Below are 27902 nucleotides of genomic sequence, written 5' to 3'. Positions count from 1 at the left end.
AGACTGTGCATCACTTACATCAGAGCAACATCACAAGGCGGAGCCTTTCCCAGGAAGTTCATTTCCGTTGGCTGTAGCCCATCAGATGGCGCTGTACCAATTTCATTATATCTGCAGTTTCCAAACAGAACTCTCTGCGCAATTTTACTTTCATGGGCAGCAGGGTATAATATGCCTGTATGAGTGCCAGGTAATATACACAGTGACTGCATTTATATGTAGGATCCCATTTTGTTGTATGGGTTAATAAGGCATTGAAGATTCCAATTGGTTCTTCCTCCCTAGGCCGTATTCCTTTTCTCCTTAATCATATATATTCCCCCAAAATACAATAAACATCAGTGATTCTTATTTAATCTATGGGTGGGGACCCAAGATTGGCCCTGCCAACAAGTGGGGTGCAAATGGGGAAAAAAATTGACCCGCACACTCATGGCCACACCCACGACCCAACTAGCCATTCCCTAATATACTGAAACCCCACCCACTATCTACCCAAAACCCACCCACTCCCTTCTCCAAGGCCACCCACTAGCAACACAATGGGAGATGGGAGATGTAGCCCCTCAAAGCTTTCTGTGGCAGTGGAGGCCAAGGGGGAGATGATGGCTGTGTCGGGGGGTGATAGGCTGCAGTGGTGCCGGGGGGAGGTTTGGCTGTGGATGGGTTAATGGGCCCTTGGATGTTGGATTTTCCAGTGGGCCCCAGGTACCCCAGTCTGATGCTGGAAGCAATGGCATACGGCAGTGAGAAGGGCAGAACTGGGCTAAAAATAACCATGAAGCCAGTTTGGGCCAAACTATCACCTGGATCACAGAACATTCTACATCTATATATTTAATAATGATCAAATCACAACTTCTTTTCCTATGTATCTGATGATTTCTAAAGGTTGGGGAAGAATCTCGGATCTCAATGAAAATGTCCCAGAATCCTCCGTTTTCCCATGAGTTTCCCCTTTAAAATTACAGTCCCTGGACAATGGCTTTAAACCCCTCAGTATCATGTGGGTCATTTTCACTGTGGGTCAGAACCATTTTCATTGGAATGAACGGAGCGAGTGTTAGAGATCTGTGCATGGTTTACAGGTCCCTCCCATAGTGCGGGAACGTCCAGTAGAATCGATCGGTATCCAGAGGAAACCCTATACAGCACTTCACTGTAGCATTATTGTATGTAGGTAGGTATGTAGGTAGGTAGGTATGTATGTATGTAGGTATGTATGTATAACTTTATTCATAAAGCACTACTTATGTACGCAGCGCTGTACAATCTTACAGAATACACAATTACACACAGGGAGGACAAGTGTTATAATAAATACAATAAGTATAAATACACAGGGAGTAAGTGCCATGTGGTATGAGACACAGTAGGAAGGAGGTCCCTGCCCCGTAGAGCTTACAGTCTAAGTGGTTGGGTAAAATACAGGCACAAACTGGAAGGTAAGAGTGTACAGGGTATGGTCCCTGCCCCGTAGAGCTTACAATCTAAGTGGTTGGGTAACATACAGGCACAAACTGGAAGGTAAGAGTGCACCAGGTATGGTCCCTGCCCCGTAGAGCTTACAATCTAAGTGGTTGGGTAACATACAGGCACAAACTGGAAGGTAAGAGTGCACTCAGAAAACAAAATGCCCTGACTTGTGAGTGCACCCTCGACTCTAGTCCTGGAGATGCCATTGAAAGGGATGGATTCCTAGTGTTTTGTTGGAAATGACCCGGGCGTATGTGCCATTGCCCTAAAGGGGCTTGCTAGACGTCCTGATTTAGTTGCTTTAGACCAAGCCGAGGCCACTGATATGTGATATGATATATGAATGGGGTGGAATTTGGGTTGTTTTGTCAGCCATGTGCTGAGTTGGGCAGCACCTGGGCAGCAGGATTGGCCATTGGCTTTATACATCTTGTGAGCCCTCCAGCTTCTGGGTCTGCTGCCTCTACTTTATACACCTGCTCCCAACATCATACAGGCCAGGCTGTGGGGTACAAATTCTGCCCTTCTGCCCTACCTGAGGCTCCTTCAGCCTGCTGAGATCAGGGTACAGGTAAAACTCGATTCCACTCAGGACCCCCCGGATAAGCAGGACCATGAGCATTAGGTAGGGGAACGTGGCGGTGGAACCTACAGAAGATACACACATTGAATTAGATAGAGGGCAGGAGATGCTGGAAGCAGAAGGAATCACTGTGGCCCTAATTATGTTTATATTTTTTTGCAAGGTTTTGGTCACAGTGGCCCAATGGGGGTTGAGAGTAGATGCCAATGAAGCTTTTCTCCCTACTGTCCCCTCAGGTGATGCTGAACACTGGGCCTGACCAAGATCTTGGCATCCTGGATCCAGAAGAATAAAATGTTAAATGGCAGAGGGAAATAGTTGCTATGTACAACCATAATTATCATGCCAGTAACCCTTTAATGATAGTTTGTGCCAATGCAGCACGGAGGGCTACTTTATCCTTGGCATCTTCAGGCAACATCACTCCTGATATCCTGAGAATTAAAGCCTAAACTTGAAACTGACTGGAAACGCTGTATTCTATCACTTTGCCAGCCCAGAGGCTCAGTGGCCCCATAACGGTAATGATCCGGCCTTTTCATTTGTCCACAGCAGGTCTCCATCTTGGGTCTTGTTAGGCCCTCTTTTGTGTGTCGGTGGCACTGCACATGCTCAGTGCGCTCTAGGCTGCTGTTGGGAAGTTTTATACAGGCCCGGATTTGTGGAGAGGCCACAAAGGCTCGGGCCTAGGGCGGCAGAAATCTGGGGGCGGCATGGCGCCCCGCCGCACAAAAATCTTGAAATGTGTGCTCCCATACGGAGCAATGGGGACTTCTATGCAAGTTGGCCCACGGCGCATGTCCGCTTGCACCGCCCCCCCCTCCCGTTCGCGCATGCGCACTACCGCTGGTCACGCACGCATGCGCACTCGGGGCGGGGAGGGGGCGTGCGACCGGGGCGGCCTCTGGGCGGGCGGTTTTCAAATCCGGCCCTGGTTTTATACATTGCAGATATATATACCTTTATATGCTGAGTGGGTCCCTAAAGGATAGTTAAGTGACAGCAGCCCAGGGCTCAGCAGAAAAGATGAGAGCTAATGGGGGGGGGGGGGATCTTCAGGGGCACAGATCTTCCCTGATAAATGGTCCCATTGGGCTACAACAGGAGCCCCATAACATTTCCAGCCTTGTTCTTTTACATGGATGTGGTGTAATGGAGATCACACAAAACTGTTACTGTGGGAGCCAGCCAGTTAGAGAAAAGGCAGAGGCAGTAAAACAAGCACTCGGCACACACACAATGGGGGTTTTGTTGGTGATTAAATGGACTGCATGAACTTGGGGTGCAATTGGGCACAGTGCCATCCAGCCAGACCTCCCTAAATGTATGCCCTTGCTCTGTTTAATATGCCGTTTATAAAGGTACATAAGGGGCTTGTAATGGAACCGACTGTGCCATTGCCGCTGTTAGAATTCGATTTGTCCCCAGGGCCAAACGATCAAATTAGCCTTCATTTGCCCAATATCACCCGCCCGTAGGTGGGGATATCAAAAGATCCGCTCGCTTGGTGGCCTCGCCAAGCGAGCGGATCTTTACGTGTATGGCCACCTTTAGCCTGGCACCCAACTCTCCCCCCTGCTCAGTGAGTAGAGGCAAACATAGCCACACCATTGCAATAATATGATCAGTGTTTATTTAAACCACTTCACTTCCAACACCTACAATAGCCACTGCAGAACCCTTTCCAAATGCTTCGACAGGAAGAACCAGCATTCAGACATGTTATTTGGTACATTAGAAAAGACAATAGGTAGTGAAATTTCAGTCAACCATCAAATAAGTGCAAGAGTAACAACAACAATGAATTGATTTAGCCAATTCATAAGTATGGATTTGCCCATCTGAAGGCTCCACCAATACTCAGTCCTGGTACAGAAGGTAGCCAGAAAATGTGGAGTATTTCCAACTGCTGCCATAAATCGCTCCCCTGTGTAGGCGAAGCCATATCTGGTCTCCCTGGAAGAGCTGTAGGACAGCATGGTTGCTTGCAGTCTCGTGGTCTGGGGCTCCATCATTGGCGTAAGCAGACACAAGCACCTCCTCGTTCTTCATGAGGTTGACATACAGCGGGACATTCACCGCTAGCTTTAGCATGTGGAAGATGAAGACATAGGTTCCATTCACTGGACACATGAAACGCCCACCCTGGAAGTCGAACGTGTCGCCGAGGTTGTTTAGCAACAGGTCAAACACAATCGGCTGATCTAGAGTGCCCGGGGCAAAGTTGGACGTCCTGGCTGCAGAGAAAGCCACTCGCATTTGCTGAGGGAGAGGATAGACATGGACCGGCAAGATGGTGGCCGCTTGGTTTGTCATAGACATATCCAGCGAACTGAGGCTACGCGTTTCACCATGCCCCGAATCTGTGCTGTTGAAGCTGTCTTCCTTGTCTGGGCTGTTCATCTGAGGAGATTCGCTAAAGCCTGATGGAGAATGGAGACCGTCAACAATTAGAAGGAATGAAAATGCCTTACATAAGGTTCTACATACCCAAACTCCCTATTAGCAGCCCATTAGTATATTTACATTAAGACTCATGGATGACTATGAAGATTTTCATTTATCCAGGTCATGGTATATCTAGTATAAATAAATCTAAAGCAACTTGACTTGTTAAGTAATCATTGAAGACGTTTCACTACTCATCCGAGCAGCTTCTTCAGTTCAACTGACTGGTATGGGAAGCCCTCAGCATCTGTACTCTTCCACTAATCCAATTACGGTGCCATTGTGATTGGATTAGTGGAAGAGTTGATATGCTGAGGACTTCCCATACCAGTCAGTTGAACTGAAGAAGCTGCTCGGATGAGCAGTGAAACGTCTTCAATGATTACTTAACAAGTCCAGTTGCTTTAGATTTATACTACAGAATATAGTTAACTCTTGGGATGTCTATAACTGAAGAACCCAAAGCATAAAGTGTTGCCTTGGTGCCCACCACGGGCAGTTTCACACCTAACAGCAAGACATTAACATGGTTTCCCCCTCTTGACATAGTACCTACCTCTTGAATTCATTCGGGTTATAGTATTGGTTCCCCGTTTATGGAATAGAGTTGAGCTTCCATCCTAGGCAAACAGAAAACAGATATCTATATTGTGCTGCATGGCTACCTGGCCTATACAGAAGAGGGCATGCTTTGAAATTAAATATGAACTTTTAGGATGATGTAGACATTGATATTCTGTTTAGTGTTTTGTTCAGTTGGTTCCAGTAGCTATGGTGTTATTTACCCTAGTAACCAGGCAGTTTGAATGACAGAGCAATTTTTATTGACCCCTATTTGAAAGCTAGAAAGGGTAGGGCACATAACTACAGGTATAGGATCAGTTATCCAGAATGCTCGGGACCAGGGGTTTTCCGGATAAGGAGTCTTTCCGTAAATCAGATCTCCTACCTAAAGTCTGCTAAAACCATTAAACAGTAATTAAACCCAATGGGATTGTTTTGCCCCCAATAAGAATTAGTACCTGTACTTGATCCCAACTAAGATATGTTTTATTATTACAGAGAAAAGGGAATCATTTAACCATTAAATAAACCCAATAGGGCTGTTCTGCCCCCAATAAGGGGTAATTATATCTTAGTTGGGATCAAGTACAGGTACTGTTTTATTATTACAGAGAAAAGGGAATCATTTAACCATGAAATAAACCCAATAGGGCTGTTCTGCCCCCAATAAGGGGTAATTATATCTTAGTTGGGATCAAGTACAGGTACTGTTTTATTATTACAGAGAAAAGGGAATCATTTAACCATGAAATAAACCCAATAGGGCTGTTCTGCCCCCAATAAGGGGTAATTATATCTTAGTTGGGATCAAGTACAGGTACTGTTTTATTATTACAGAGAAAAGGGAATCATTTAACCATGAAATAAACCCAATAGGGCTGTTCTGCCCCCAATAAGGGGTAATTATATCTTAGTTGGGATCAAGTACAGGTACTGTTTTATTATTACAGACAAAAGGGAATCATTTAACCATTAAATAAACCCAATAGGGCTGTTCTGCCCCAATAAGGGGTAATTATATCTTAGTTGGGATCAAGTACAGGTACTGTTTTATTATTACAGAGAAAAGGGAATCATTTAACCATGAAATAAACCCAATAGGGCTGTTCTGCCCCCAATAAGGGGTAATTATATCTTAGTTGGGATCAAGTACAGGTACTGTTTTATTATTACAGAGAAAAGGGAATCATTTAACCATGAAATAAACCCAATAGGGCTGTTCTGCCCCCCAATAAGGGGTAATTATATCTTAGTTGGGATCAAGTACAGGTACTGTTTTATTATTACAGACAAAAGGGAATCATTTAACCATTAAATAAACCCAATAGGGCTGTTCTGCCCCAATAAGGGGTAATTATATCTTAGTTGGGATCAAGTACAGGTACTGTTTTATTATTACAGAGAAAAGGGAATAATTTAACCATTAAATAAACCCAATAGGGCTGTTCTGCCCCCAATAAGGGGTAATTATATCTTAGTTGGGATCAAGTACAGGTACTGTTTTATTATTACAGAGAAAAGGGAATCATTTAACCATTAAATAAACCCAATAGGGCTGTTCTGCCCCAATAAGGAGTAATTATATCTTAGTTGGGATCAAGTACAGGTACTGTTTTATTATTACAGAGAAAAAGAATTTTTTAAAAGACCAATTAAAAAGTTGACAGGAATAGGTCATTCTACAACATTAAGTGAAAAGATGAACCACCCCTTAAATATATTTTCTGCTTATATTGTAACCCCTAAATGTGTAACTACGCTCCTCCCTGCACGCTCCTTACTATAAGGGAGGTATTCCATAGAAGAGAATATAAGGCAGAAGTATCTTTGTGCCCATTGGCTATATAGTTCAGTGACAAAGAACTACTGTCCATTTAACCAAGCTGAAGTCAGCACCTTCTGTGTCTAACCCTGGCCAGATCCATTCCTTACCCTGGGTATAAACTGTGTAGCCGGGTACTCCCGGCCTGGGCACTGACCATGAGCAAAGCTTCCATTGTTTATGCACTGAGCCCCTCTGTAACTCTCCGGACCTAAAATAAAATGGGGGGAAAAAAATATATATGTACAATGAACCTACAAGTCCAACCCATACTTATTTTGGAGCAATAATTTCAAAAGCAAAGAGTAAAAGCCATCTGGATGCACCGTGCACAACTTCATTAAGTTCTTTGAGCATTTCATGGTGTCTCTCTAAGGCAGGGGTCCCCAACCTTGTATACCCCTGAGCTACATTCAAATGGGAAAAGTGTTGGGGAGCAACACAAGCATGGAAAATGTTCCTGGGGTTGCTAATAAGAGCTGTGATTGGCTATTTAATAGCCTCTGTGTGGACTGGCAGCCTACAGAAGGCTCTGTTCGGCATTGTACTTGTTTTTTATTCAACCAAAACTACTCTCCAAGCCAAGAATACAAAAATAAGCACCTGGTTTGGGGGCACCGAGAGCAACATCCAAGGGATTGGGGAGCAACATGTTGCACACGAGGCACTGGTTGGGGATCAATGATCTAAGGGTAGTCCATCACCCCTCTACCTGCTCCTTATGAGGCTTATACCTTTCTCCAATGCCACAAGGTTGGTACAGTTCTTTCAGATCACAGAATGATATCCTCCAGAGATCAAACCTTAAACACCACCAGTAAACCACTCATGTACTTTAGAAAGAGCATGTATTTAATACCCGGCTTAGAGACACCCCTACTCATTGGGCCATTTCCCATATTAAGGGAAGGGGAATACCAACCTTTATACCCAGTTGGGCAACGATACCCATTCGTCATTACTCTTCCTCTGCTTGTTCCTCTGATAGTCCCCCGGCTGCTAACAAAAGGTGGGGTCATCCTTGGCAGGAGGTTCGGACTGGATGTGTAACATGGAAGGCTCCCATTCACCTGAATTCCGGTTGATGGATATGGGCTTCCTGTTCAAGCAGTACAGTAACAGGAATTGTTATACATCAGCCATTTTATTGCCATGCAACCGCCAAAACCTCAAATTGTTTGCCAGATAAGTGCAAGATCTTAAGTTAAATCGGGTTCTGGTGCTCCCTCTGGTTGACAGATGGTATCTATTGGGTTTTTATGAGTTTGCTCACCTGGTAGAGGTTCTTGTATGAGAGAGTTCTGATCCCCAAAGCTGGTGTCCAACATGCAGTGAGGCAGCGTTTGGGTACTTGCTGTAGTGAAGGTTTGGTGGTAACCCGTGGAATATGGAGCCTCGACCTTCAGCTCTTGCTCTTTGTGTAGGGGCAGAGGGGCATTAACTTTAAAGACCTAAAAGAGCAATGTCAAGAGGTGGGTCACATCTACTCCCTTGATACCTGGTGTTGGCCAGGACAGTGGTTCTCAACCTTCCTAATGCCGTGACCCTTTAATACAGTTCTTTATGTTGTGGTGACCCCCAACGACAGAATTATTTTCGTTGCCAACTTACCTCCAATGATGCTGCTTTCAACACAGTAGCTCTCTACACGTGTGACTGGTCCACTTAAGTACATTATGGCTCCAACCCCGTCACATACACCTGTATTTGTACAGGGTGTATGTGATGGGGTTGGCGCGATGATGTCATCATGCAGAGTACTCGTATGTGGGCGTATCTGTATGTGGGCATATCTGTATGTGGGCATATCTGTATGTGGGCATATCTGTATGTGGGCATATCTGCCTGGAGACTGATAGAGGATCGGTGTCTGGGTTCATAAGACCATCGGAAATGTGTTTTCCTATGTCTACTGCAACCCGTGAAAGGGTCTTCTAACCCCAAAGGGGTCTCGACCCACAGGTTGAGAACCGCTGCCCTAGAAGGTCTGGTAGCAGAAGTAACACCCAAACTTATATGGCAGGAAAGTTAATAGGCTGAACCATGGTCCCTTGGCCAAAGGCCCAGTATTCAATCACTAAAGCTCTAGTCCAACTCCTCCCAATGAGAAAGCCGTGACTTACAGTCTGCATCCCTTGGAAAGGAGAGCTCATTGATACCGGTGTAGATCTGGGGGACAGAGGTGGGCATTGCTGCTGTAACTGCAGAACAGATGTGTGGGTGGGAGTCTTGGGCGAGGGTAGCTGGTCGCTACCCATAGGGAGTGGAGTCTGGAAATGAGAGAAAGAAGATGGCGGCTACAGAGATGGATATACATGCATATTTATCCAAGAAGAAGGACTCTGGTTTTTACTCACATTGTTCCTTTCAGGTAGGGTCTCAGGAAGGTCTTGTCTGGCCTCAGCCATCTGCTCAATGGGGCAACTCTGCTCCTCATCAGATGTATTAACCGGTAGCTAGAAAAAGAAAAAAAACTCAGTACAACCTTTTAATAAATGGTACAGCTTTCAATCCCACACACAGGCCAATAATCCACAGTCTCATTCAGATGTGATCAATCCGCATCAAGTCCTAAGCCTGATGTACTAGACTGGGTGTCTTTGGGGCACTTTCCCTGTATCACTGATTAGGTCAGGCTAGGGCATTGTAGACAACGCTCTACATGAACCCACTTGAAAGCCAGGTATTTGGGAAGCCACCGTAGCAAGTATTTGGATGGTAGGCAACGTCAGACTGGGACCCCAGGGGCCCACCAGAAAACCTTAGACCCCAGGCCCACTCTCTGAACTATTTTTCCTCCTTTCCTCACCCAACCTCTTTATTCTCCCAGTCTCTTATTTACATGCTAGCATCTATTCTTCCATCTATTTCTTCCCATTCAGAAATAGGGAATGGCCATGAAACAGGCCAAATGGGCAGGAGCAGGAGGGCCCACCGGGAGTTTTCCTGGTATCCTGGAGGGCCAGTCCGACACCAACGGTAGGTGGAGAAAGAAATGTAGCATTTTAAGAAGTAAAACCAAGGGAAGCCACACCCCGAGGAAGCTGTCTGGGGGACCTGTGAAACGCGTTGGAGAAGTGCGGTTACATAGCATGGATACATAGGGTGCTACCAGAGGGAATTGCTGCAGTGAGAGATCAGCATAAATACAGGGAAAGTCTATGTATTATACACATTAAGCAACGGAATCCTCTGTGAGTAGGCATTTATGTGTATTTAACTGGATACATGGTATTGTACCGTCTCTGCTTTTATATTATATTATATTATATTATGAGAAAGAAGAACCTGATCAGTGAATTTGAGATACACTCATTGCTTAGAAGCATCTTGCGAAAGGGAAGATATTTATTTTGCACACCTTGGGTGCACTAATCATTAACCCTTAATTGCACTTTGACTCCTGGTCATTTTTAGTTAGAGTGGACCATTTAGGGGCCCATTTACTAAGCAATTATAAGATAATTTCGTATTTTCTTTTTTTTAACTTATAGAACATTTCGGAATGTATGGGATAAGTTTGTTAAAATTCCATGAGTTTGTGGTTTTCGTTAAAGTTCCACAAAAAAAAAATCATATTTTGCAGACTAAGAACAATTCGGAAATTCTGTAAAGATTTCCTCGGGACTACAGTATCTTTTCACCAGGTTTGATCAGTTGAGTACCATTGAGTCCTAATGGAAGGCATCAAACCCAGAAAGGTTTTCATGGCTTAACGAACTTTTTGTCACAAAACTATCGGGACTTTCAGAACGCAATTCGTAGTAACGATAAATGCATTTGTGACATTTTAGAAATTATTGTAGTTACCCCAAATTTTTACCATTACGCTACGTATTTTCTAATTCTCTCGGCGGCTGAAAAATGCACAAAATCATCCATAGAAATAACCGAGACTTGAAGGAAACCACACAATGCATAAATACGCTAGAAAACGTCTTAGCACGGATTTTTCAAGCGTTTGCCGAAATACGCCAGTATTTGCAAAGCAAGCTATTCTTATGTATACACAAAGGCAGCTGCCAGACCTAGTGGAAATACGCGGCGTTTTTTTACTATTTCGCACTATTAGCACCATGGGAAACGGGATTTGCTACGTCACCAGTACTAGGCTGAAAAACGCCATAGTCAGGGGCTGTGTGGCTTGTGCGGCGTTTTTAGGCTGAGAAAATGCGCAGCGTAAAAAAGCCACGTGTGGGTGCATAACATTTGTAATTTATATAGCAGACTCCTTAATTCACTATTCACCACAGAGAATAATACGCTGCCGCCATGACCCGGCGGCTGAAAAACGCACAAAATCATCCATAGAAATAACCGAGACTTGAAGGAAACCACACAATGCATAAATACGCTAGAAAACGCCTTAGCACGGATTTTTCAAGCGTTTGCCGAAATACGCCAGTACTTGCAAAGCAAGCTATTCTTATGTATACACAAAGGCAGCTGCCAGACCTAGTGGAAATACGCGGCGTTTTTTTACTATTTCGCACTATTAGCACCATGGGAAACGGGATTTGCTACGTCACCAGTACTAGGCTGAAAACCGCCATAGTCAGGGGCTGTGTGGCTTGTGCGGCGTTTTTAGGCTGAGAAAATACGCAGCGTAAAAAAGCCACGTGTGGGTGCATAACATTTGTAATTTATATAGCAGACTCCTTAATTCACTATTCACCACAGAGAATAATACGCTGCCGCCATGACCCGGTGTACCCACATTTTCCTTTAGTGGAGTCGGGGCCAATGGTTCAGAAATGGCCGATTCTGATAGCATCTCACAGGCAACTCCATCCTCCTTTGTGTCCAGGGATACAGGGGAAACCTGTAAGGGAGAGATCTCAAAGTTTACATTCTGAATATAAAGCCATAACATTTTAATCATCGTTTAAAACCGTACCTCCTCCAGCTGTAGAACTGGGTCAGTTTCATCTTGTTTTGTTTCAGAAGAAACTGAGAAAGAAAAAAAAATATATATATATAATACGAATATAATTTATCAAACGTATAGACCACAATACTAGTGTTTTCTTATGAGGCTGGGAAGGATTTATTCATGCAATGAGTTTGTTTAGTTATGGTTCCCAGTAGCCCCCTCTAGTGCAAAGAAACTGAATTACAGATGCAAGGAGGGGGGCTGGTTTAAAGATTATTCTGAGGTTGGGTACCTGGAGTAGTAGAAGTAACAAAGTAGAATAAAGCCCAGTGTGTAGGGGCTTCACTAGTATGAAGTCCAGCTGAGCTATTTTAACATTATTGTTTCAAATATTTGCCTTAACTTTAGGTTTAAGGAATATTTGTGGCTTTTATTTAATTAACAACAGAAACTACAAACTATAGGCTTAGTTATTAAAGGAACAGTAACACCAAAAAATGAAAGAGCTTTAAAGTAATGAAAATATAATGCACTGTTGCCCTGCACTGGTAAAACTGGTGTGTTTGCTACAGTAACACTACTATAATTTATATAATAAGCTGCTGTGTAGCCATGGGGGCAGCCATTCAAGCTGGAAAAAAGGAGAAAAGGCACAGGTTACATAGCAGATAACAGATAAGCTCTGTAGAATACAATATTGTTTTATCTGTTATCTGCTATGTGCCTGTGCCTTTTCTCCTTTGAATGGCTGCCTCCATGGCTACATAGCAGCTTATTTATATAAATTATAGTAGTCTTTCTGAAGGAAACACACAACTTTTACCAGTGCAGGGCAGCAGCACATTATATTTTAGTTACTTTTATACACTTTCATTTTTTGGTGTTACTGTTCCTTTAAGATTTAGACCGAAACTGAACAGTATCCTCAGTGACAGGCTTGAATGGAAAACAGAGTAAAGGTGGCCATACACAAGAAGATTTTAGCTGCAGATTCAGGTCCTTTAGACTGATCTGCCAGTGTATGGGCACCAATGGGCCTATCCGACCAAGATCTGGCCTAAAACTGGCCAGATCTCAATCAGGCAGGTTTGATTTTCCGTTGGATTTGGGACCCCATTGGCTCATTAATGCGATCCCCAATCCGATGGCGCCTATGCCAGTTGTAATTCACTAGGTTCAAAATGATTGAATTAGCCAGATATTGCCCAACTTTAAGTGGGCCTATCGGGAGAAGATCCACGCCACCATAAATGCAACAGCTTCCTACCAAGTAGCTCTTTGGTCTGGTCTCAAAAGCAGACACCTTCATATAGCTTTAGAATTTGAGCTTTGGCCGTGATGAAATACTTTGTATGTTGGGTTCTTTAAATCAAGATGGAAATATTCAAACTTCATGGACAGTTTGACAGTTTATGGTACCTCCAACTCTAAAGATTTATGTGCCGACTCCACAGCCCAGAATACTATCAAAGGTTAGCGCTTCTTTTAGCATTTGCAAGAGCTAGTAGTGCACCCCCAACGCACATACCGCTTACCTACAGAAGTAGTTTCACAGGGGAGCTTAGAAGAGATGAGCCTTGGAGACGACAAGTCAAAATCCAACATGGAATCCTATGGATGGTCAAATGGAATTTGGGTCATAACAGGAAAGCCCAAAACTTTAACCTCTCTACGTTTTACATTAATCTCATTGGTACTCCAACTTGAGTGATGCAATTTGTCTTCAATTCTTTTTTGTGCAAGCTCTCAGGTACAGGATTTCAAATGCTGTACGGTTGCTAGGGTTGAACTACTTTGTAATTGCTGCCTGGTTGCTAAAGTTACATTGAGAAAGCAACCAAGCATCCATATGAATGCAAGATCAGATCAGTAGCATCCTTTCCCATACCTGCATGAAGTTGTATGTTCCTTTTATCTGGTCTATAAGGTCTTCCAGTCTTTGCTTCCTCAACTCGGGATCTTTTGGGAGGGTTGGAGAGGAGCAGAACTCGTCCAAAGCCAGCAGTGGTACCTTGTGGGGCTAAGGAAGGACACGGAACCAGTTATCCCAAACCCACCACAAGCTGGAATACTAACACTCCCAGCTGTTTTATTGCATAGACACCAACCTGAGTACTGCTCACTGGTGGAGGCGGCTGCCCATTAGCCACAATGGTGGGAGGAGCTTCCTGTCTCTTTACTGGAAGTTGCCCATTTACAGCATTGGGGAGTTTCAAATCCTTAAGACCTTTACTGAGCAGCTAAAGAGCACATAAGCAGGTGGCTTAGCAACATAAGCAGTAGAGCAGCCTTGTCCCCCAACATGGGATTCATTGCCAGTTGGTCTCCCAAAGCCCCACCCATGTAGGAGATTACCTTTATGGAAGCAACTGGTTTCACCTCAGAAGGAAACTTTGGTACAACTGGTTTCACCTCAGAAGGAAACTTTGGTACACGCTCTCGCCTCTAGGTGAAACAGAGTCAAGTAAAGTCACTTTGCTGTAAGTTATCCCCAACCTGTCACTCCCATGCTACCCAACCCCTAGCCAATCAGGCTTCAAACAATGTTAGTAAGGCCTACTCTTGATATGACTGTACCCCAGCAGGTTATTTTCATTACCTCTTTTGGATCAGGGTCACATTTCTTCAGCCTGGGTGGCATAACTTCCCAGGGCTTGATCAGAGGGGTTAGCACTGGAGTAGGGTTGGGTCTTCTTGGTTCTGGATGTCTGATCTCAAGAGACATTCCCCAGGGCTTCAAAGCTTCTGGACGGCAATATTTAGCGTTGATTGCTTTATATTCCTCCGTGTTTTGCTTCACTGCCTCTGGTTTTGGGGCTATAGCTACAAAGTGTCTAACAGGGAGCTTAGAAGAGCATAGTTAGTCAAAAACATTCCTATGATATTTTGGTATTTGTTTTTATTCTCTGCGGATACTGGGGATAAGATATGTAAAACATGAAATGGCAAATCCTGCTGAAATACAGTGTCTCGGGAAGGGGAGGGGGGTGGTGACACCACAGAACATGTGCTACACCAGTGGTTCTCAACCTTCCTAATGCTGCAACCCTTTAATACAGTTCCTCATGTTGTGGTGACCCCCAACCATAAAATTATTCCTAGGACCATCGGACATATGTGTTTTCCTATGGTCTTAGGCGACCCCTGTGAAAGGGTCATTCGACCCCCAAAGGGGCCCCGACCCACAGGTTGAGAACCGCTGTGGTAGAGGATTGTGCATTTATCTCTTTAATGAGCTGTGGAAATGATTTGGTTCTAGGTATAGGACCCTTTATCCAGAATGCTTGGGACCAAGGGTATTCTGGATAAGGGGGTCTTTCTGTAATTTGGATCTCCATACCTCAAGTCTACTAAAAAAAACAATAAAACATTAAACCCAATAGGGTTGTTCTGCCCTCAATAAGGGGTAATTATATCTTAGTTGGGATCAAGTACAGGTACTGTTTTATTATTACAGAGAAAAGGGAATCATTTAACCATTAAATAAACCCAATAGGGCTGTTCTGCCCCAATAAGGGGTAATTATATCTTAGTTGGGATCAAGTACAGGTACTGTTTTATTATTACAGAGAAAAGGGAATCATTTAACCATTAAATAAACCCAATAGGGCTGTTCTGCCCCCAATAAGGGGTAATTATATCTTAGTTGGGATCAAGTACAGGTACTGTTTTATTATTACAGAGAAAAGGGAATCATTTAACCATTAAATAAACCCAATAGGGCTGTTCTGCCCCCAATAAGGGGTAATTATATCTTAGTTGGGATCAAGTACAGGTACTGTTTTATTATTACAGAGAAAAGGGAATCATTTAACCATTAAATAAACCCAATAGGGCTGTTCTGCCCCAATAAGGGGTAATTATATCTTAGTTGGGATCAAGTACAGGTACCGTTTTATTATTAAAAAGGGTCCCGACCCAAAGGTTGAGAACCGCTGTGCTACAAAGACAACTGAGCCCAAGTGAACATTGGCCATACCATTCCATCCAATAAATCTGCTTATATGGGGAGCACTTACCTCTTTGGGGTGACTGGCACATTTTGCATATTCCTTAAGTGGCTCTAGAAAGAGAATCACTTTATAAACAGGAAAATATCATTAACTGGCTTCTAACAGATTTCCCTGAATCCAGTTGAAGGCCTTTTGAAGTCATTTTGCAGCAAATAGGTTGTTGGACTTTCATTTAATGTCCCATTGGAGAAACAACTTTTGTTCAGGGCCCCTCTGCAGATAGAGGAACTGCTGTTCTAGATATTTCTAGGAGACATAGTTGATACACCTCCCCCACCCCCTCATTTAGACTTTTAAAACTGGGGTTTCAGCTTTATCTACAAGATACATTCTCCATAAATGTACCCCAAACTACGCCCCCATGCCAGTGCTGCAGCCCCCCCCCAAGGGAAACAAAAACAAACAAGTTTATAACCTGGTTCTTTTGTCACACTGTTCCCAGCTTCAACCTTTGTTGGAAGCACTTCTGGAATATGTTTTTCTTTAGCCTTCTCTACAGGGGCCTCTGGAACATTCTCAAAATAGCCGCAGTCCAGAAGCTTGGTCACCAATTCTTTTAAATATTTATCTGTAAGGAAAACAGCCTAAACTTAAGCACAATAATTGGTTCCTCGCACAGAGATGGGTTTGCCTTCTACAAATAAATACTTATAGTTAAGTTAGGTTGAAAAAAAGTCCAAAGACCATCAAAAGTTCAACCCTTCCAAGTGAACCCAGAACACCCAAAACCTATACTGACCTATCTATCCACTCCCATACAGACCCACACTGACCTATCCACTCCCATACAGACCCATACTGACCTATCTATCCACTCACATACAGACCCACACTGACCTATCTATCCACTCACATACAGACCCACACTGACCTATCCACTCCCATACAGACCCATACTGACCTATCTATCCCTCACATACAGACCCACACTGACCTATCTATCCCCTCCATACAGACCCACACTGACCTATCCATACCACTACCATACAGACCCACACTGACCTATCTATCCACTCACATACAGACCCACACTGACCTATCTATCCCTCCCATACAGACCCCATACTGACCTATCTATCCCCTCCCATACAGACCCCACACTGACCTATCTATCCACTCACATACAGACCCACACTGACCTATCCATCCACTACCATACAGACCCACACTGACCTATCTATCCACATACAGACCCACACTGACCTATCTATCCACTCCCATACAGACCCATACTGACCTATCCACTCACATACAGACCCATACTGACCTATCCACTCACATACAGACCCACACTGACCTATCTATCCACTCACATACAGACCCCACACTGACCCCACACTGACCTATCTATCCACTCACATACAGACCCCACACTGACCTATCTATCCACACTCCCATACAGACCCACACTGACCTATCTATCCAACTCCCATAACAGACCCATACTGACCTATCCCCCAAACCCTACCTCACCCCATACAGACCCACACCGACTAGTCTATCCACTCACGATAACAGACCCACCACCGGACCTATCTATCCACTCACGATACAGACCCACACCGACCTATGCTATCCACTCCACATACAGACCCACAGCCGACCTATCTATCCACTCACATACAGACGCCCACAATGACCTATCTATCCACTCACATACAGACCCACACTGACCTATCCACTCACATACAGACCCCACACTGACCCTATCTATCCCACTTCCCATACAGACCCATCTATCCACTCCCATACAGACCCTACTGACCCATCCTTATCCACTCACATACAGACCCACACTGACGCTATCTATCCACTTCACATACAGGACCCATACTGACCTATCTATCCACGCACGTACAGACCCACACTGACCCACCCCTTATCCACTCACATACAGGACCCATGCTATCCACTCCCATACAGACCCACACTGACCTATCTTATCCACTCCCATACAGGACCCACACTGACCCATCCTATTCCACTCCCATACAGACCCACACTGGACGGCTATCTATCCACTCCCATACCAGACCCATGTATCCACTTCCCATACCCAGACCACACTGACCTATCCATCCACTACCCAACTGACCTATCTATCCACTCACATACTGCTCTATCTATCCAGACCCATACTGACTTATTGATCCTTATTACCCCATCCAAAAGCTTTCCTAGCACTGATGTCAGACTAACAGGCCTATAACTGTCAGGCTGAACAGGATCCCTTTTTGAATAACAGAACCACGTTAGCAATTTGCCAGTCCCTTTGCACCATGCCAGACCTCAATGAAATGAAAAACAGAGCCAAGCTTATTTAATACCCTGGGATGAATACCAACTAGTCCTGGACCTTTTATTCCCTACATGTTCAAATCTCTTATATTCCCTCCTGAGTGACCCATGCATCAGTAGTTATATTTCTAGCACTGGATCGATTAAAGAGAATTCTTTATTCCCTCAGATGAAAATAACTATTTTCTGCTTTTTCCATGTTTTCATCATTCAACTGATTCCCCCTGGGATAAGGGCCCCTCCCCTTCATTCATTTTTACTATTTACATATTTAAAAATGTATAAATGCCCTAAAGATGTTAAACCTTATGTAGGTTATAGATAATTCTTTTTATCCCAGAACCTCTGCCCCTCCCATGCAACCTACATACATGCAAAATTCTGGCTTTAGAACTTACAGCTGGTACCGGCCACTGTTTTTTCACTGCTTTCAAAGAGGTTCCAGAGGCAGATTGAAGCCTGGTCCATCTGGTCTTCAAGACTTGAAAAGGGAAGAATTTAGTGGATCAGAGTAATTTGTACCCCTCATATCAAGAACATGAAGTTGAGGAGACCAGCAAGGCCCACTTTGCTTTACCTCCCCATTGTTACCTCATGTGGGGGTACCGCTTTTGGCAGGTTAACTTGGCAAACTTCACAAGGTGGTCCGTATCTTTGGGAGAGAGAGACACGGCTCCATTCGATCCTTCCTTGAAGTCTTTCTGGACGTGATCTTGGCACAAGGCGTGAAGCATGTACTGAACCTGAAGGATTGCCTTCAATCGCTTCTTCTCCGCTTCGACCTTTAGCAAGTGTTCCCGCCTCAGGGCTTTCTTCTGGGCTTTTAAGAGCTAGAAAAACAAGGCTGTCAATTATAAAAAGAAACCCAGCATGATATATACTGTGCAAAATAGAGCCAAACATAGGCTTTGTGCCATTTAAAGACTAAACACACTTTGGATGAAAGAAAGGCCCAACCCCATTTGCACTAACCCTAAACAGAAGCCTCCTCCCTCTGCTACTTATCCAAGGAGGAGATAGATTCAGTCTGCTTCTAAGCTGCAGTGGCAGAAAATCGTACTCCAGTAAACCAGAACCTCTTAGAAATACAAGTGGAAACCCTATAACCATCAAACATAGTAAGTTAGGTTGAAAAAAAGACGTATGTCCATCACGTTCAACCATAATGCCTATATATAACCTGCCTAACTGCTAGTTGATCCAGAGGAAGGCAAAAACCCCATCTGAAGCCTCTCTAATATGCCTCAAACAATTCCTTCCTGACTCCAAGATGGCAATCGGACCAGTCCCTGGGGCAACTTGTACCAAGCATTATCGCCCCTACCCCTGTATTCCCTCACTTGTACCGAGAGCTATCTCCCCTACCCCTGTATTCCCTCACTTGTACTGAGAGCTATCTCCCCTACCCCTGTATTCCCTCACTTGTACTGAGAGCTATCTCCCCTACCCCTGTATTCCCTCACTTGTACTGAGAGCTATCTCCCCTACCCCTGTATTCCCTCACTTGTACTGAGAGCTATCTCCCCTACCCCTGTATTCCCTCACTTGTACTGAGAGCTATCCCCCCTACCCCTGTATTCCCTCACTTGTACTGAGAGCTATCTCCCCTACCCCTGTATTCCCTCACTTGTACTGAGAGCTATCTCCCTACCCCTGTATTCCCTCACTTGTACTGAGAGCTATCTCCCCTACCCCTGTATTCCCTCACTTGTACTGAGAGCTATCCCCCATACCCCTGTATTCCCTCACTTGTACTGAGAGCTATCCCCCCTACCCCTGTATTCCCTCACTTGTACTGAGAGCTATCTCCCCTACCCCTGTATTCCCTGCCTTGTACTGAGAGCTATCCCCCCTACCCCTGTATTCCCTCACTTGTACTGAGAGCTATCTCCCCTACCCCTGTATTCCCTGCCTTGTACTGAGAGCTATCCCCCCTACCCCTGTATTCCCTCACTTGCTAAATACCCACCCAGCCCCTTCTTAAAGCTATATAATGTATCAGCCGTCGACCATTCAGAACCACACATCATGGCACGGTGACCCAAAGGAAAGAGCAGCTCATGTCAACCCCACATGAGATTCAATTAAGGGCTAATGAAAATATAACTAGGTGCTTATCTTAAAGAATATTCCCTAAATGAAAGAAACCAATGGCCACACAAAATACTGAACTTACATCTTGGCTCAGTGCAGAAAAGGTTTTTTGAAGCTCTCTGGCAAAATCCAAGTTATGAACGACCTCTTCATACTTTTCAACTGCTTCCTGCAAGACAAGTTTTAGATATCACTGGAGAGCCAATGGGTGCAAAGCATTCTTCGTTTGGCAAGAGTCAGGGCAATCCCCATTATAGGCATCAATGAGCAAACATTCCTGTACTTAGGGGTACCATGGGTAACTTAGACAGTGTGGGGTACCTTCTAGTTACCCCCACACTGTCTTAGTTCCTTTGAATCAGTATGAACAGCCAAGTAGAGAAGAACCAGCAGACACCAACCAACACAACTTAAACCTTTACAGCAGTAGAAGGTTGGGGAACACAGCTACCATATCTACCTGCTGGAGGTAGTCTCCCTTGGTCCCTGTAAGCACAAAAAGGCTAGTCTTGCTCATGTATAAATATGCATCCCTACTTACCTGCTGGTCTTGATTGAGGGCCTCTCCACTGCTTAAGCGATCTCTGTAATCATCAAGTTTAACCTGGTAACAAACAATACAGTCAAGGTGCCATGCATACTAGTAGAGCAGAAGGTTAAGCAGCTCATGGAATGCTTTACAGTAAGGGGAGAAACAAGGGGTTTGTATTCTGCAAACACAACTTCCAGATGGCCGAGTTTGGAAAGCTGCCCTAGGCTTAATAGCAAGTCCTCTTTAGCGCAGCAATATGGCACTAAACGGGCACTATCCCAGTAGCAACTTGAGTTGGTGGCATCTTTCAGTCTTCACTGATTATTCGAGCAACGCAGGCTCAGTAAGGGCTAAGCCAGTGCTCAAGAACCTTACGAGGCCTTCCACAAATGCACAAGCGCAGGGTCAGTGGCCAGGAACCATGGCAAAAAGGTAAGCCAAATATTTTTCTATTGGGTTTATTCAATATATAAATGATTTTTAGCAGAAGTTATGGAGATCCAAATTACGGAAAGATACCTTATCTGGAAAACCCCAGGTCCCAAACATTCTGGATAACAGGTCCCATACCTGTATTAATCTAATCAACCCATTTTAAATTCAAGACAGAAGATTGAGATGAAGCTACCAAAACACACCCCACCAGAACGTACCTTTTTTTTCTCAATGTTCCGGATCTTGTGCTTTAAACAGATTAAACCATTGTCGATGTAGGTTTCGTAGGCTTGGAAAGGGGTGGTGGATAGGAGGGAGGACTGCAGGGGGCTAAGGGCTTGCTGGCAGCGATGTCTGTAATCCTCTGAGATGTTCTCCATTTGCCTCTCCCCATCTTTGGGGCTGGAGGGCGAGAGCTGCACCATGGCTGGACATGACGATAAACAGAAACGTTTCAGAACCAATTTCACATGCTATTGAGTGATCATGATCCAGTCCTGGATTTTGTGAAAACACAAAATCCCTCTTCACCATATAGTCGGTCATACACAGAGATCAGCTCACTGGGCTTACACCATGCAAAGATCCATTCATCAAAACTGGGCTTTGGCCAGATATTGGTCAGACAAGCTGGCGGGAAGGTCCCTTATTGGGGGCAGAACAGCCCTATTGGGTTTATTTCATGGTTAAATGATTCCCTTTTCTCTGTAATAATAAAACAGTACCTGTACTTGATCCCAATAAGGGGTAATTATATCTTAGTTGGGATCAAGTACAGGTACTGTTTTATTATTACAGAGAAAAGGGAATCATTTAACCATTAAATAAACCCAATAGGGCTGTTCTGCCCCCAATAAGGGGTAATTATATCTTCGTTGGGATCAATTACAGGTACTGTTTTATTATTACAGAGAAAAGGGAATCATTTAACCATTAAATAAACCCAATAGGGCTGTTCTGCCCCAATAAGGGGTAATTATATCTTAGTTGGGATCAAGTACAGGTACTGTTTTATTATTACAGAGAAAAGGGAATCATTTAACCATTAAATAAACCCAATAGGGCTGTTCTGCCCCCAATAAGGGGTAATTATATCTTAGTTGGGATCAAGTACAGGTACTGTTTTATTATTACAGAGAAAGGGAATCATTTAACCATTTAAATAAACCCAATAGGGCTGTTTCTGCCCCCAATAAGGGGTAATTATATCTTCGTTGGGATCAATTACAGGTACTGTTTTATTATTACAGAGAAAAGGGAATCATTTAACCATTAAATAAACCCAATAGGGCTGTTCTGCCCCAATAAGGGGTAATTATATCTTAGTTGGGATCACGTACAGGTACTGTTTTATTATTACAGAGAAAAGGGAATCATTTAACCATTAAATAAACCCAATAGGGCTGTTCTGCCCCCAATAAGGGGTAATTATATCTTAGTTGGGGGCAGAACAGTCCTATTGGGTTTAATTAATATTTTTTTGATTTTTTTTTAGTAGACTTAAGGTAAGGAGATCCAAATTACGGAAAGACCCCTTTATCCTGAATACCCTTGGTCCCGAGCATTCTGGATAAAGGGTCCTATACCTAGAACCAAATAATTTCCACAGCTCATTAAAGAGATTAATGCACAATCTCTCAAACACTATACTGCATCCTCTACCGCAGCGGTTCTCAACCTATGGGAAAACGCATATTTCCGACGGTCTTAGGAATAATTTTATGGTTGGGGGTCACCGCAACATGAGGAACTGTATTAAAGGGTATTAGGAAGGCTGAGAACCACTGCTCCACCCTATGTCAGGGGTCAGGTATCTGGGACCGGTTGCTGGGGGTAAAGCAGCTCACAGCACAATCACAACATATGAGAGATTACTCTCTTCCAGGCAGTTTATTTTCACTTAAAACAAATATAACAGACAGTTCAAAATAAAATCCTTGCCTTTTAATGGGCTGACACACACAGGTCAGTTGTCCTAAGTAGTTGAACTGGCCCACCAGGATACCAGGATAACTCCTGGTGGGCCCTCCTCCACACCCAGCCATTTTCCTTGTATGCTTTTACCATGGTCATTTCTAATTTCTATGAGGACAAAGAAAATATATGTAGGGACAGGCACTAGAGGGTGGCCTCATGGGATTTGGACACCTAAAGGTGGTCCTAGATGTTTTGGTGCTAAAAGGGAGTTTCCCTGCATTTCTAACCAGTAACTACTAGGTGGGGTGCTGGGATATAAAAGGGCATGCAGCCATGTTCCGTTAGGTCTTTCTGCCTGGGACCCCCTCTGGACAGAGGTGTTCAACAGGCCTGAGTGTTAGATAGCAGGTTTAAGTCATAGGTCACTCTAGGAGCGACATGTAGGAGTATTTAGAAAGGGCAGACATAGCCCCACCAGGAGTGAGAGGGGTTAAGACTACCCAGCAATCCATCTGCTGGAGTTCAGGGCCCAAAGTGTATAGTCAGGTAGATTAAGCCACTGCTAGAAGGCGACCTCCCCCTGAGGAAAGTATCTAAAGTATTTATGGCGTATATGGTAGACATACTGGACATACAGCATCCCTTCCCAAAGAGGCTCCCACCTTGCAATCCATCGAGTAGGAAAACCGCTATGCACTACAACCACAGGACATGTAACACAGGCAACCCAGGCAAATATAGGCAGCAGGAAAGACTTCTAGGCCCATGATACAACCCAACAAAGGCACACACTGCAATCCAGCCTGAACCAACAGCTGAGTATATCTTAAGTGCCTATTATGTTCCCACTACAAGCTCTTGGTTATACGGTTAAGGGTACTAGGCCCACCCAAGCTGGGGGGGGGGGGGGGGGGACATGGGCAGGGAGGGAAAGGGAACACATTGAGGAAAGTTATTTGTATTATTTCTACTTTGTTACTTATTTACATTGTAATTTTGATGCATACAGTGGCTTTGATGTACATATAGCTACACATGATGTGCCACATGCAGGCCCTTCTGGGCTACCTAATCCTATAGCAGACTCCCACACTGTATTAATATGGAGAATCTAACTAGGGTCTCCTGGAACATGCTAAAAAAAAAAAAAAAAAAAGTTGTGTTGGAGGTTCGGCCTGATTTATTGCAAAAATCCTATTGGGTTTATTTCATGGTTAAATGATTCCCTTTTCTCTGTAATAATAAAACAGTACCTGTACTTGATCCCAACTAAGATATAATTACCCCTTATTGGGGCAGAACAGCCCTATTGGGTTTATTTAATGGTTAAATGATTCCCTTTTCTCTGTAATAATAAAACAGTACCTGTACTTGATCCCAACTAAGATATAATTACCCCTTATTGGGGCAGAACAGCCCTATTGGGTTTATTTAATGGTTAAATGATTCCCTTTTCTTCTGTAATAATAAAACAGTACCTGTACTTGATCCCAACTAAGATATAATTACCCCTTATTGGGGCAGAACAGCCCTATTGGGTTTATTTAATGGTTAAATGATTCCCTTTTCTCTGTAATAATAAAACAGTACCTGTACTTGATCCCAACTAAGATATAATTACCCCTTATTGGGGGCAGAACAATCCTATTGGGTTTAATTACTGTTTAAATATTTTTCTCAGTAGACTTAAGGTAGGAGATTATGGAAAGACCCCTTATCCGGAAAACCCCAGGTTCCCAAGCATTCTGGATAACAGGTCCCATACCTGTATGACTGCAGGGACTGCTAGGACACACCCTCCCCTCAGTTCAAACACAGGCCATAGCAGATCTATGGAGAGTTCCAATAAAGGGCCATTTTAAAAGTTAATGATCATTTTTAGGCCCCAGTGAAACCTACACCACATTATTCATTACTGCCTACAGGATCAGAGGGCTTTTCACTTATCCTATATGTATCTTAAAATCTAAGGTCCCTTTCAACAATACAGCAGAAACCAGCTGATTAAGTTACCCTTTAAACCCAAGGCCAACTTCTGCTACATTTCAAGAGGCAGAACCAACAGTGCAGAAACGGCCAAAAAAAACTCCAAAAAACTGCTTTCAAGCACTAATTTACACTCATGAACACAGCTGCTCTAATGGAAATACATTAACACCTTCATTGCCATGGGTATCCATACCTTTACCACCTTCAAGTGAACTTCTATATATATATATATATATAACAGACAAACATACTAAGATTATTTGTAATTGGTTCTCATCTATGTTTTTGTGATTTTTAAACGATCCAGCTTTTTGTTCAGTAGCTCTCCAGGTTGGAATGCCTATAACTATCTGGTTGCTAGGGTCCAGTTTACCCTAGCAACCAGGAAGCAGTTTAAACAAGGCAATGGAAGATAAATAGAGGGCTGAATAGAAAGATTATAAGACAGCCTCACAGAGCTGGGTCAGCGACCCCTATTTGAAAGCAACAACCTAAAAGTCAACCCCTTTAACCCTCAACAATGGAATTAAGCCAAATAAAATACAGACATAACACAAATTGCATTACCCTTATACACCCATGTTACATATGTCATTAATTGATTCAATAGCCCAAAAGAGAATTGCCTTACCCCCCACCCCCTCCCTCCTCCAGCAGCAGCACACTGCATGGCTACACTAATTGCAGTGCAGTCTGCAGCAAGAGTTGCTGAAATGCGATGGAATAGTTAAGACACATATAATGGGGTTGAAACTGCATGGAGGAGAGACTAAACCAGCAATAACATGGGCTGGCTTAGTTCCGCAGGGGCGGTTAGTGATTTGAACTAAAATACTGTTACTGACCGTCAGACTCCACTCACGGAGGTTATGGCGTGAGAAACCACCTCTGTAAACTTGGCCGGACCCACAGGGTAAGAGTCCCCACTGCCCCCTCCCTTCATATAGACCCGGCAGGGGCGGGGCAAGGGGCGGAGCCCACCCTATAATGCCTGACGGAATCTTAATGCCACTTTAGGCCACTGATTGCTGTTGCAACCAAGGGGCAGATTTATCATGATGTCAGTTTAAAGCTTAATACATAAAAACTCACCCACGTTCTATTTATTCCTATGGGATTTTTAGAAGCATATTTATCAAATGGTGAGTTCTAACTTTCTCCCATTGATAAATACGCTTCTAAAAATCCCATAGGAATGAATAGGAAAAGGGTGAGTTTTATATGTATTAAGCTCTAAACTCACATAAACTCACTCACATAACTCACATTTTGATAAATCTGCCCTTAGATGACTAAGATGATGAAAAAAAAATGCATACAAAACAGGAATAAAAAAAAAAAGCAGAGCTACACAGTCAGTGTAGTTTGGTTGCCAAGGGCAGCAACCCTGACAACCGGGAAGCAGTTTAATAGGCACTCTGGAAAGAGGCAAAACACCCCTTGCAAATAAATCACGGAGACCAAATGGAAAGTTGCTTAATGGTAACTGGATTCCTTAACAGATGTACTTAAGGGCCCAATACTAAGGGTGGGATTCGTGGCCCAAAATAATTGGCTCGGAATGAGTAACGCACATTGTTTTATTGTAAATGCCTGCTGTTATTTTGGGTACTGGCAGGCAGGTAAAGAATTATTGATATACCATGTACTTAAAGCATCCCGGGCGGGGGTGTCACTGGGTGGAGTGGGGCGGGGTGTCACTGGGTGGAGTGGGGCGGGGGTGTCACTGGGTGGAGTGGGGCGGGGTGTCACTGGGTGGAGTGGGGCGGGGTGTCACTAGGTGGAGTGGGGCGGGGTGTCACTGGGTGGAGTGGGGCGGGGTGTCACTGGGTGGAGTGGGGCGGGGGTGTCACTGGGTGGAGTGGGGCGGGGTGTCACTGGCTGGAGTGGGGCAGGGGTGTCACTGGGTGGGGCAGGGTTGTTACTGGGTAGAGCAGGTGTGTCACTGGGTGGGGCAGGGGTGTCACTGGGTAGAGCAGGGGTGTCACTGGGTAGAGCAGGGGTGTCACTGGGTGGGGCAAGGGTGTCCACTGGGTAGAGCAGGGGTGTCACTGGGTGGGGCAGGGGTGTCACTGGGTAGAGCAGGGGTGTCACTGGGTAGAGCAGGGGTGTCACTGGGTAGAGCAGGGGTGTCACTGGGTGGGGCGGGGTGTCACTGGGTGGGGCAGGGTGTCACTGGCTTGGATTGGGGCAGGGGTGTCACTGGGTGGGGCAGGGGTGTCACTGGGTGGGGCAGGGGTGTCACTGGGTGGGGCAGGGGTGTCACTGGGTGGGGGCAGGGGTGTCACTGGGTAGAGCAGGGGTGTCACTGGGTGGGGCAGGGGTGTCACTGGGTGGGGCAGGGGTGTCACTTGGGGGTAAGAGCAGGGGTGTCACTGGGTAGAGCAGGGGTGTCACTGGGTGGGGCGGGGGTGTCACTGGCTGGAGTGGGGGCAAGGGGTGTCACTGGGTGGGGCAGGGGTGTCACTGGGTGGAGTGGGGCAGGGGTGTCACTGGGTGGATTGGGGCAGGGGTGTCACTGGGTGGGGCAGGGGTGTCACTGGGTGGGGCAGGGGTGTCACTGGGTGGAGTGGGGCAGGGGTGTCACTGGGTGGGGCAGGGGTGTCACTGGGTGGGGCAGGGGTGTCACTGCACCAGGACCCTCCCCCATTGGGCCTGATGGCAGCAGTGGCTGCTTTGGTGGCGGTAGTGGCAAGCTGGCAGCAATGGGTATGGGACACAGGTAGTTCCAAGGGGGGACAGGTGGATCCAATGGCAAATCTTGTCAGTGGGAATTTAGTTCTGCGGGTGTATATACAGGGCTGGCATTTAGATATGGGGCTAATAGCTGCATTGCGTATACCATAGCAACCAATCGC

General features: G+C 44.7%; 1 protein-coding gene across 1 annotated transcript; it reads right to left on the bottom strand.

Moving 5' to 3' along the window:
• Positions 1-3669: 3669 nt before the first annotated feature.
• On the bottom strand, positions 3670-25998 carry caprin2 (caprin family member 2). Its single transcript, XM_002942250.5, has 22 exons — positions 25890-25998; positions 21357-21565; positions 20713-20775; positions 20254-20340; positions 18669-18907; positions 18476-18558; positions 16195-16347; positions 15786-15829; positions 14366-14611; positions 14122-14211; positions 13875-14006; positions 13655-13786; positions 13302-13377; positions 11791-11843; positions 11611-11715; positions 9251-9349; positions 9017-9163; positions 8167-8344; positions 7816-7992; positions 7004-7104; positions 5064-5127; positions 3670-4482 (listed from the first exon to the last, which is right to left on the bottom strand). Exons 2-22 carry the CDS (start codon positions 21561-21563, stop codon positions 3920-3922), a joined length of 3039 nt encoding a protein of 1012 aa, XP_002942296.3. The 5' UTR covers positions 21564-21565; positions 25890-25998; the 3' UTR covers positions 3670-3919.
• Between the last annotated feature and the right edge of the window lie 1904 nt (positions 25999-27902).

The sequence above is a fragment of the Xenopus tropicalis genome, chromosome 3, assembly GCF_000004195.4.
Source record: "Xenopus tropicalis strain Nigerian chromosome 3, UCB_Xtro_10.0, whole genome shotgun sequence".
NCBI lineage: Eukaryota > Metazoa > Chordata > Amphibia > Anura > Pipidae > Xenopus > Xenopus tropicalis.
The sequence above is the reverse complement of the archived record's forward strand: the minus strand, read 5'-3'. Positions and strand labels throughout refer to the sequence as shown.

Bases quoted from the DNA above. Each gene is read 5' to 3' on its own strand.
- caprin2 (XM_002942250.5), bottom strand. From the start codon at position 21,563: ATGGTGCAGCTCTCGCCCTCCAGCCCCAAAGATGGGGAGAGGCAAATG. The intron at 15,830-16,194 runs GTTATAAACTTG...TTCTCTTTCTAG, and splicing joins CAGTGTGACAAAAGAACCAG to AGCCACTTAAGGAATATGCA. The intron at 9,350-11,610 runs GTGGGTACACCG...TTCTTTTTCTAG, and splicing joins CGACTCCACTAAAGGAAAAT to CTACCGGTTAATACATCTGA.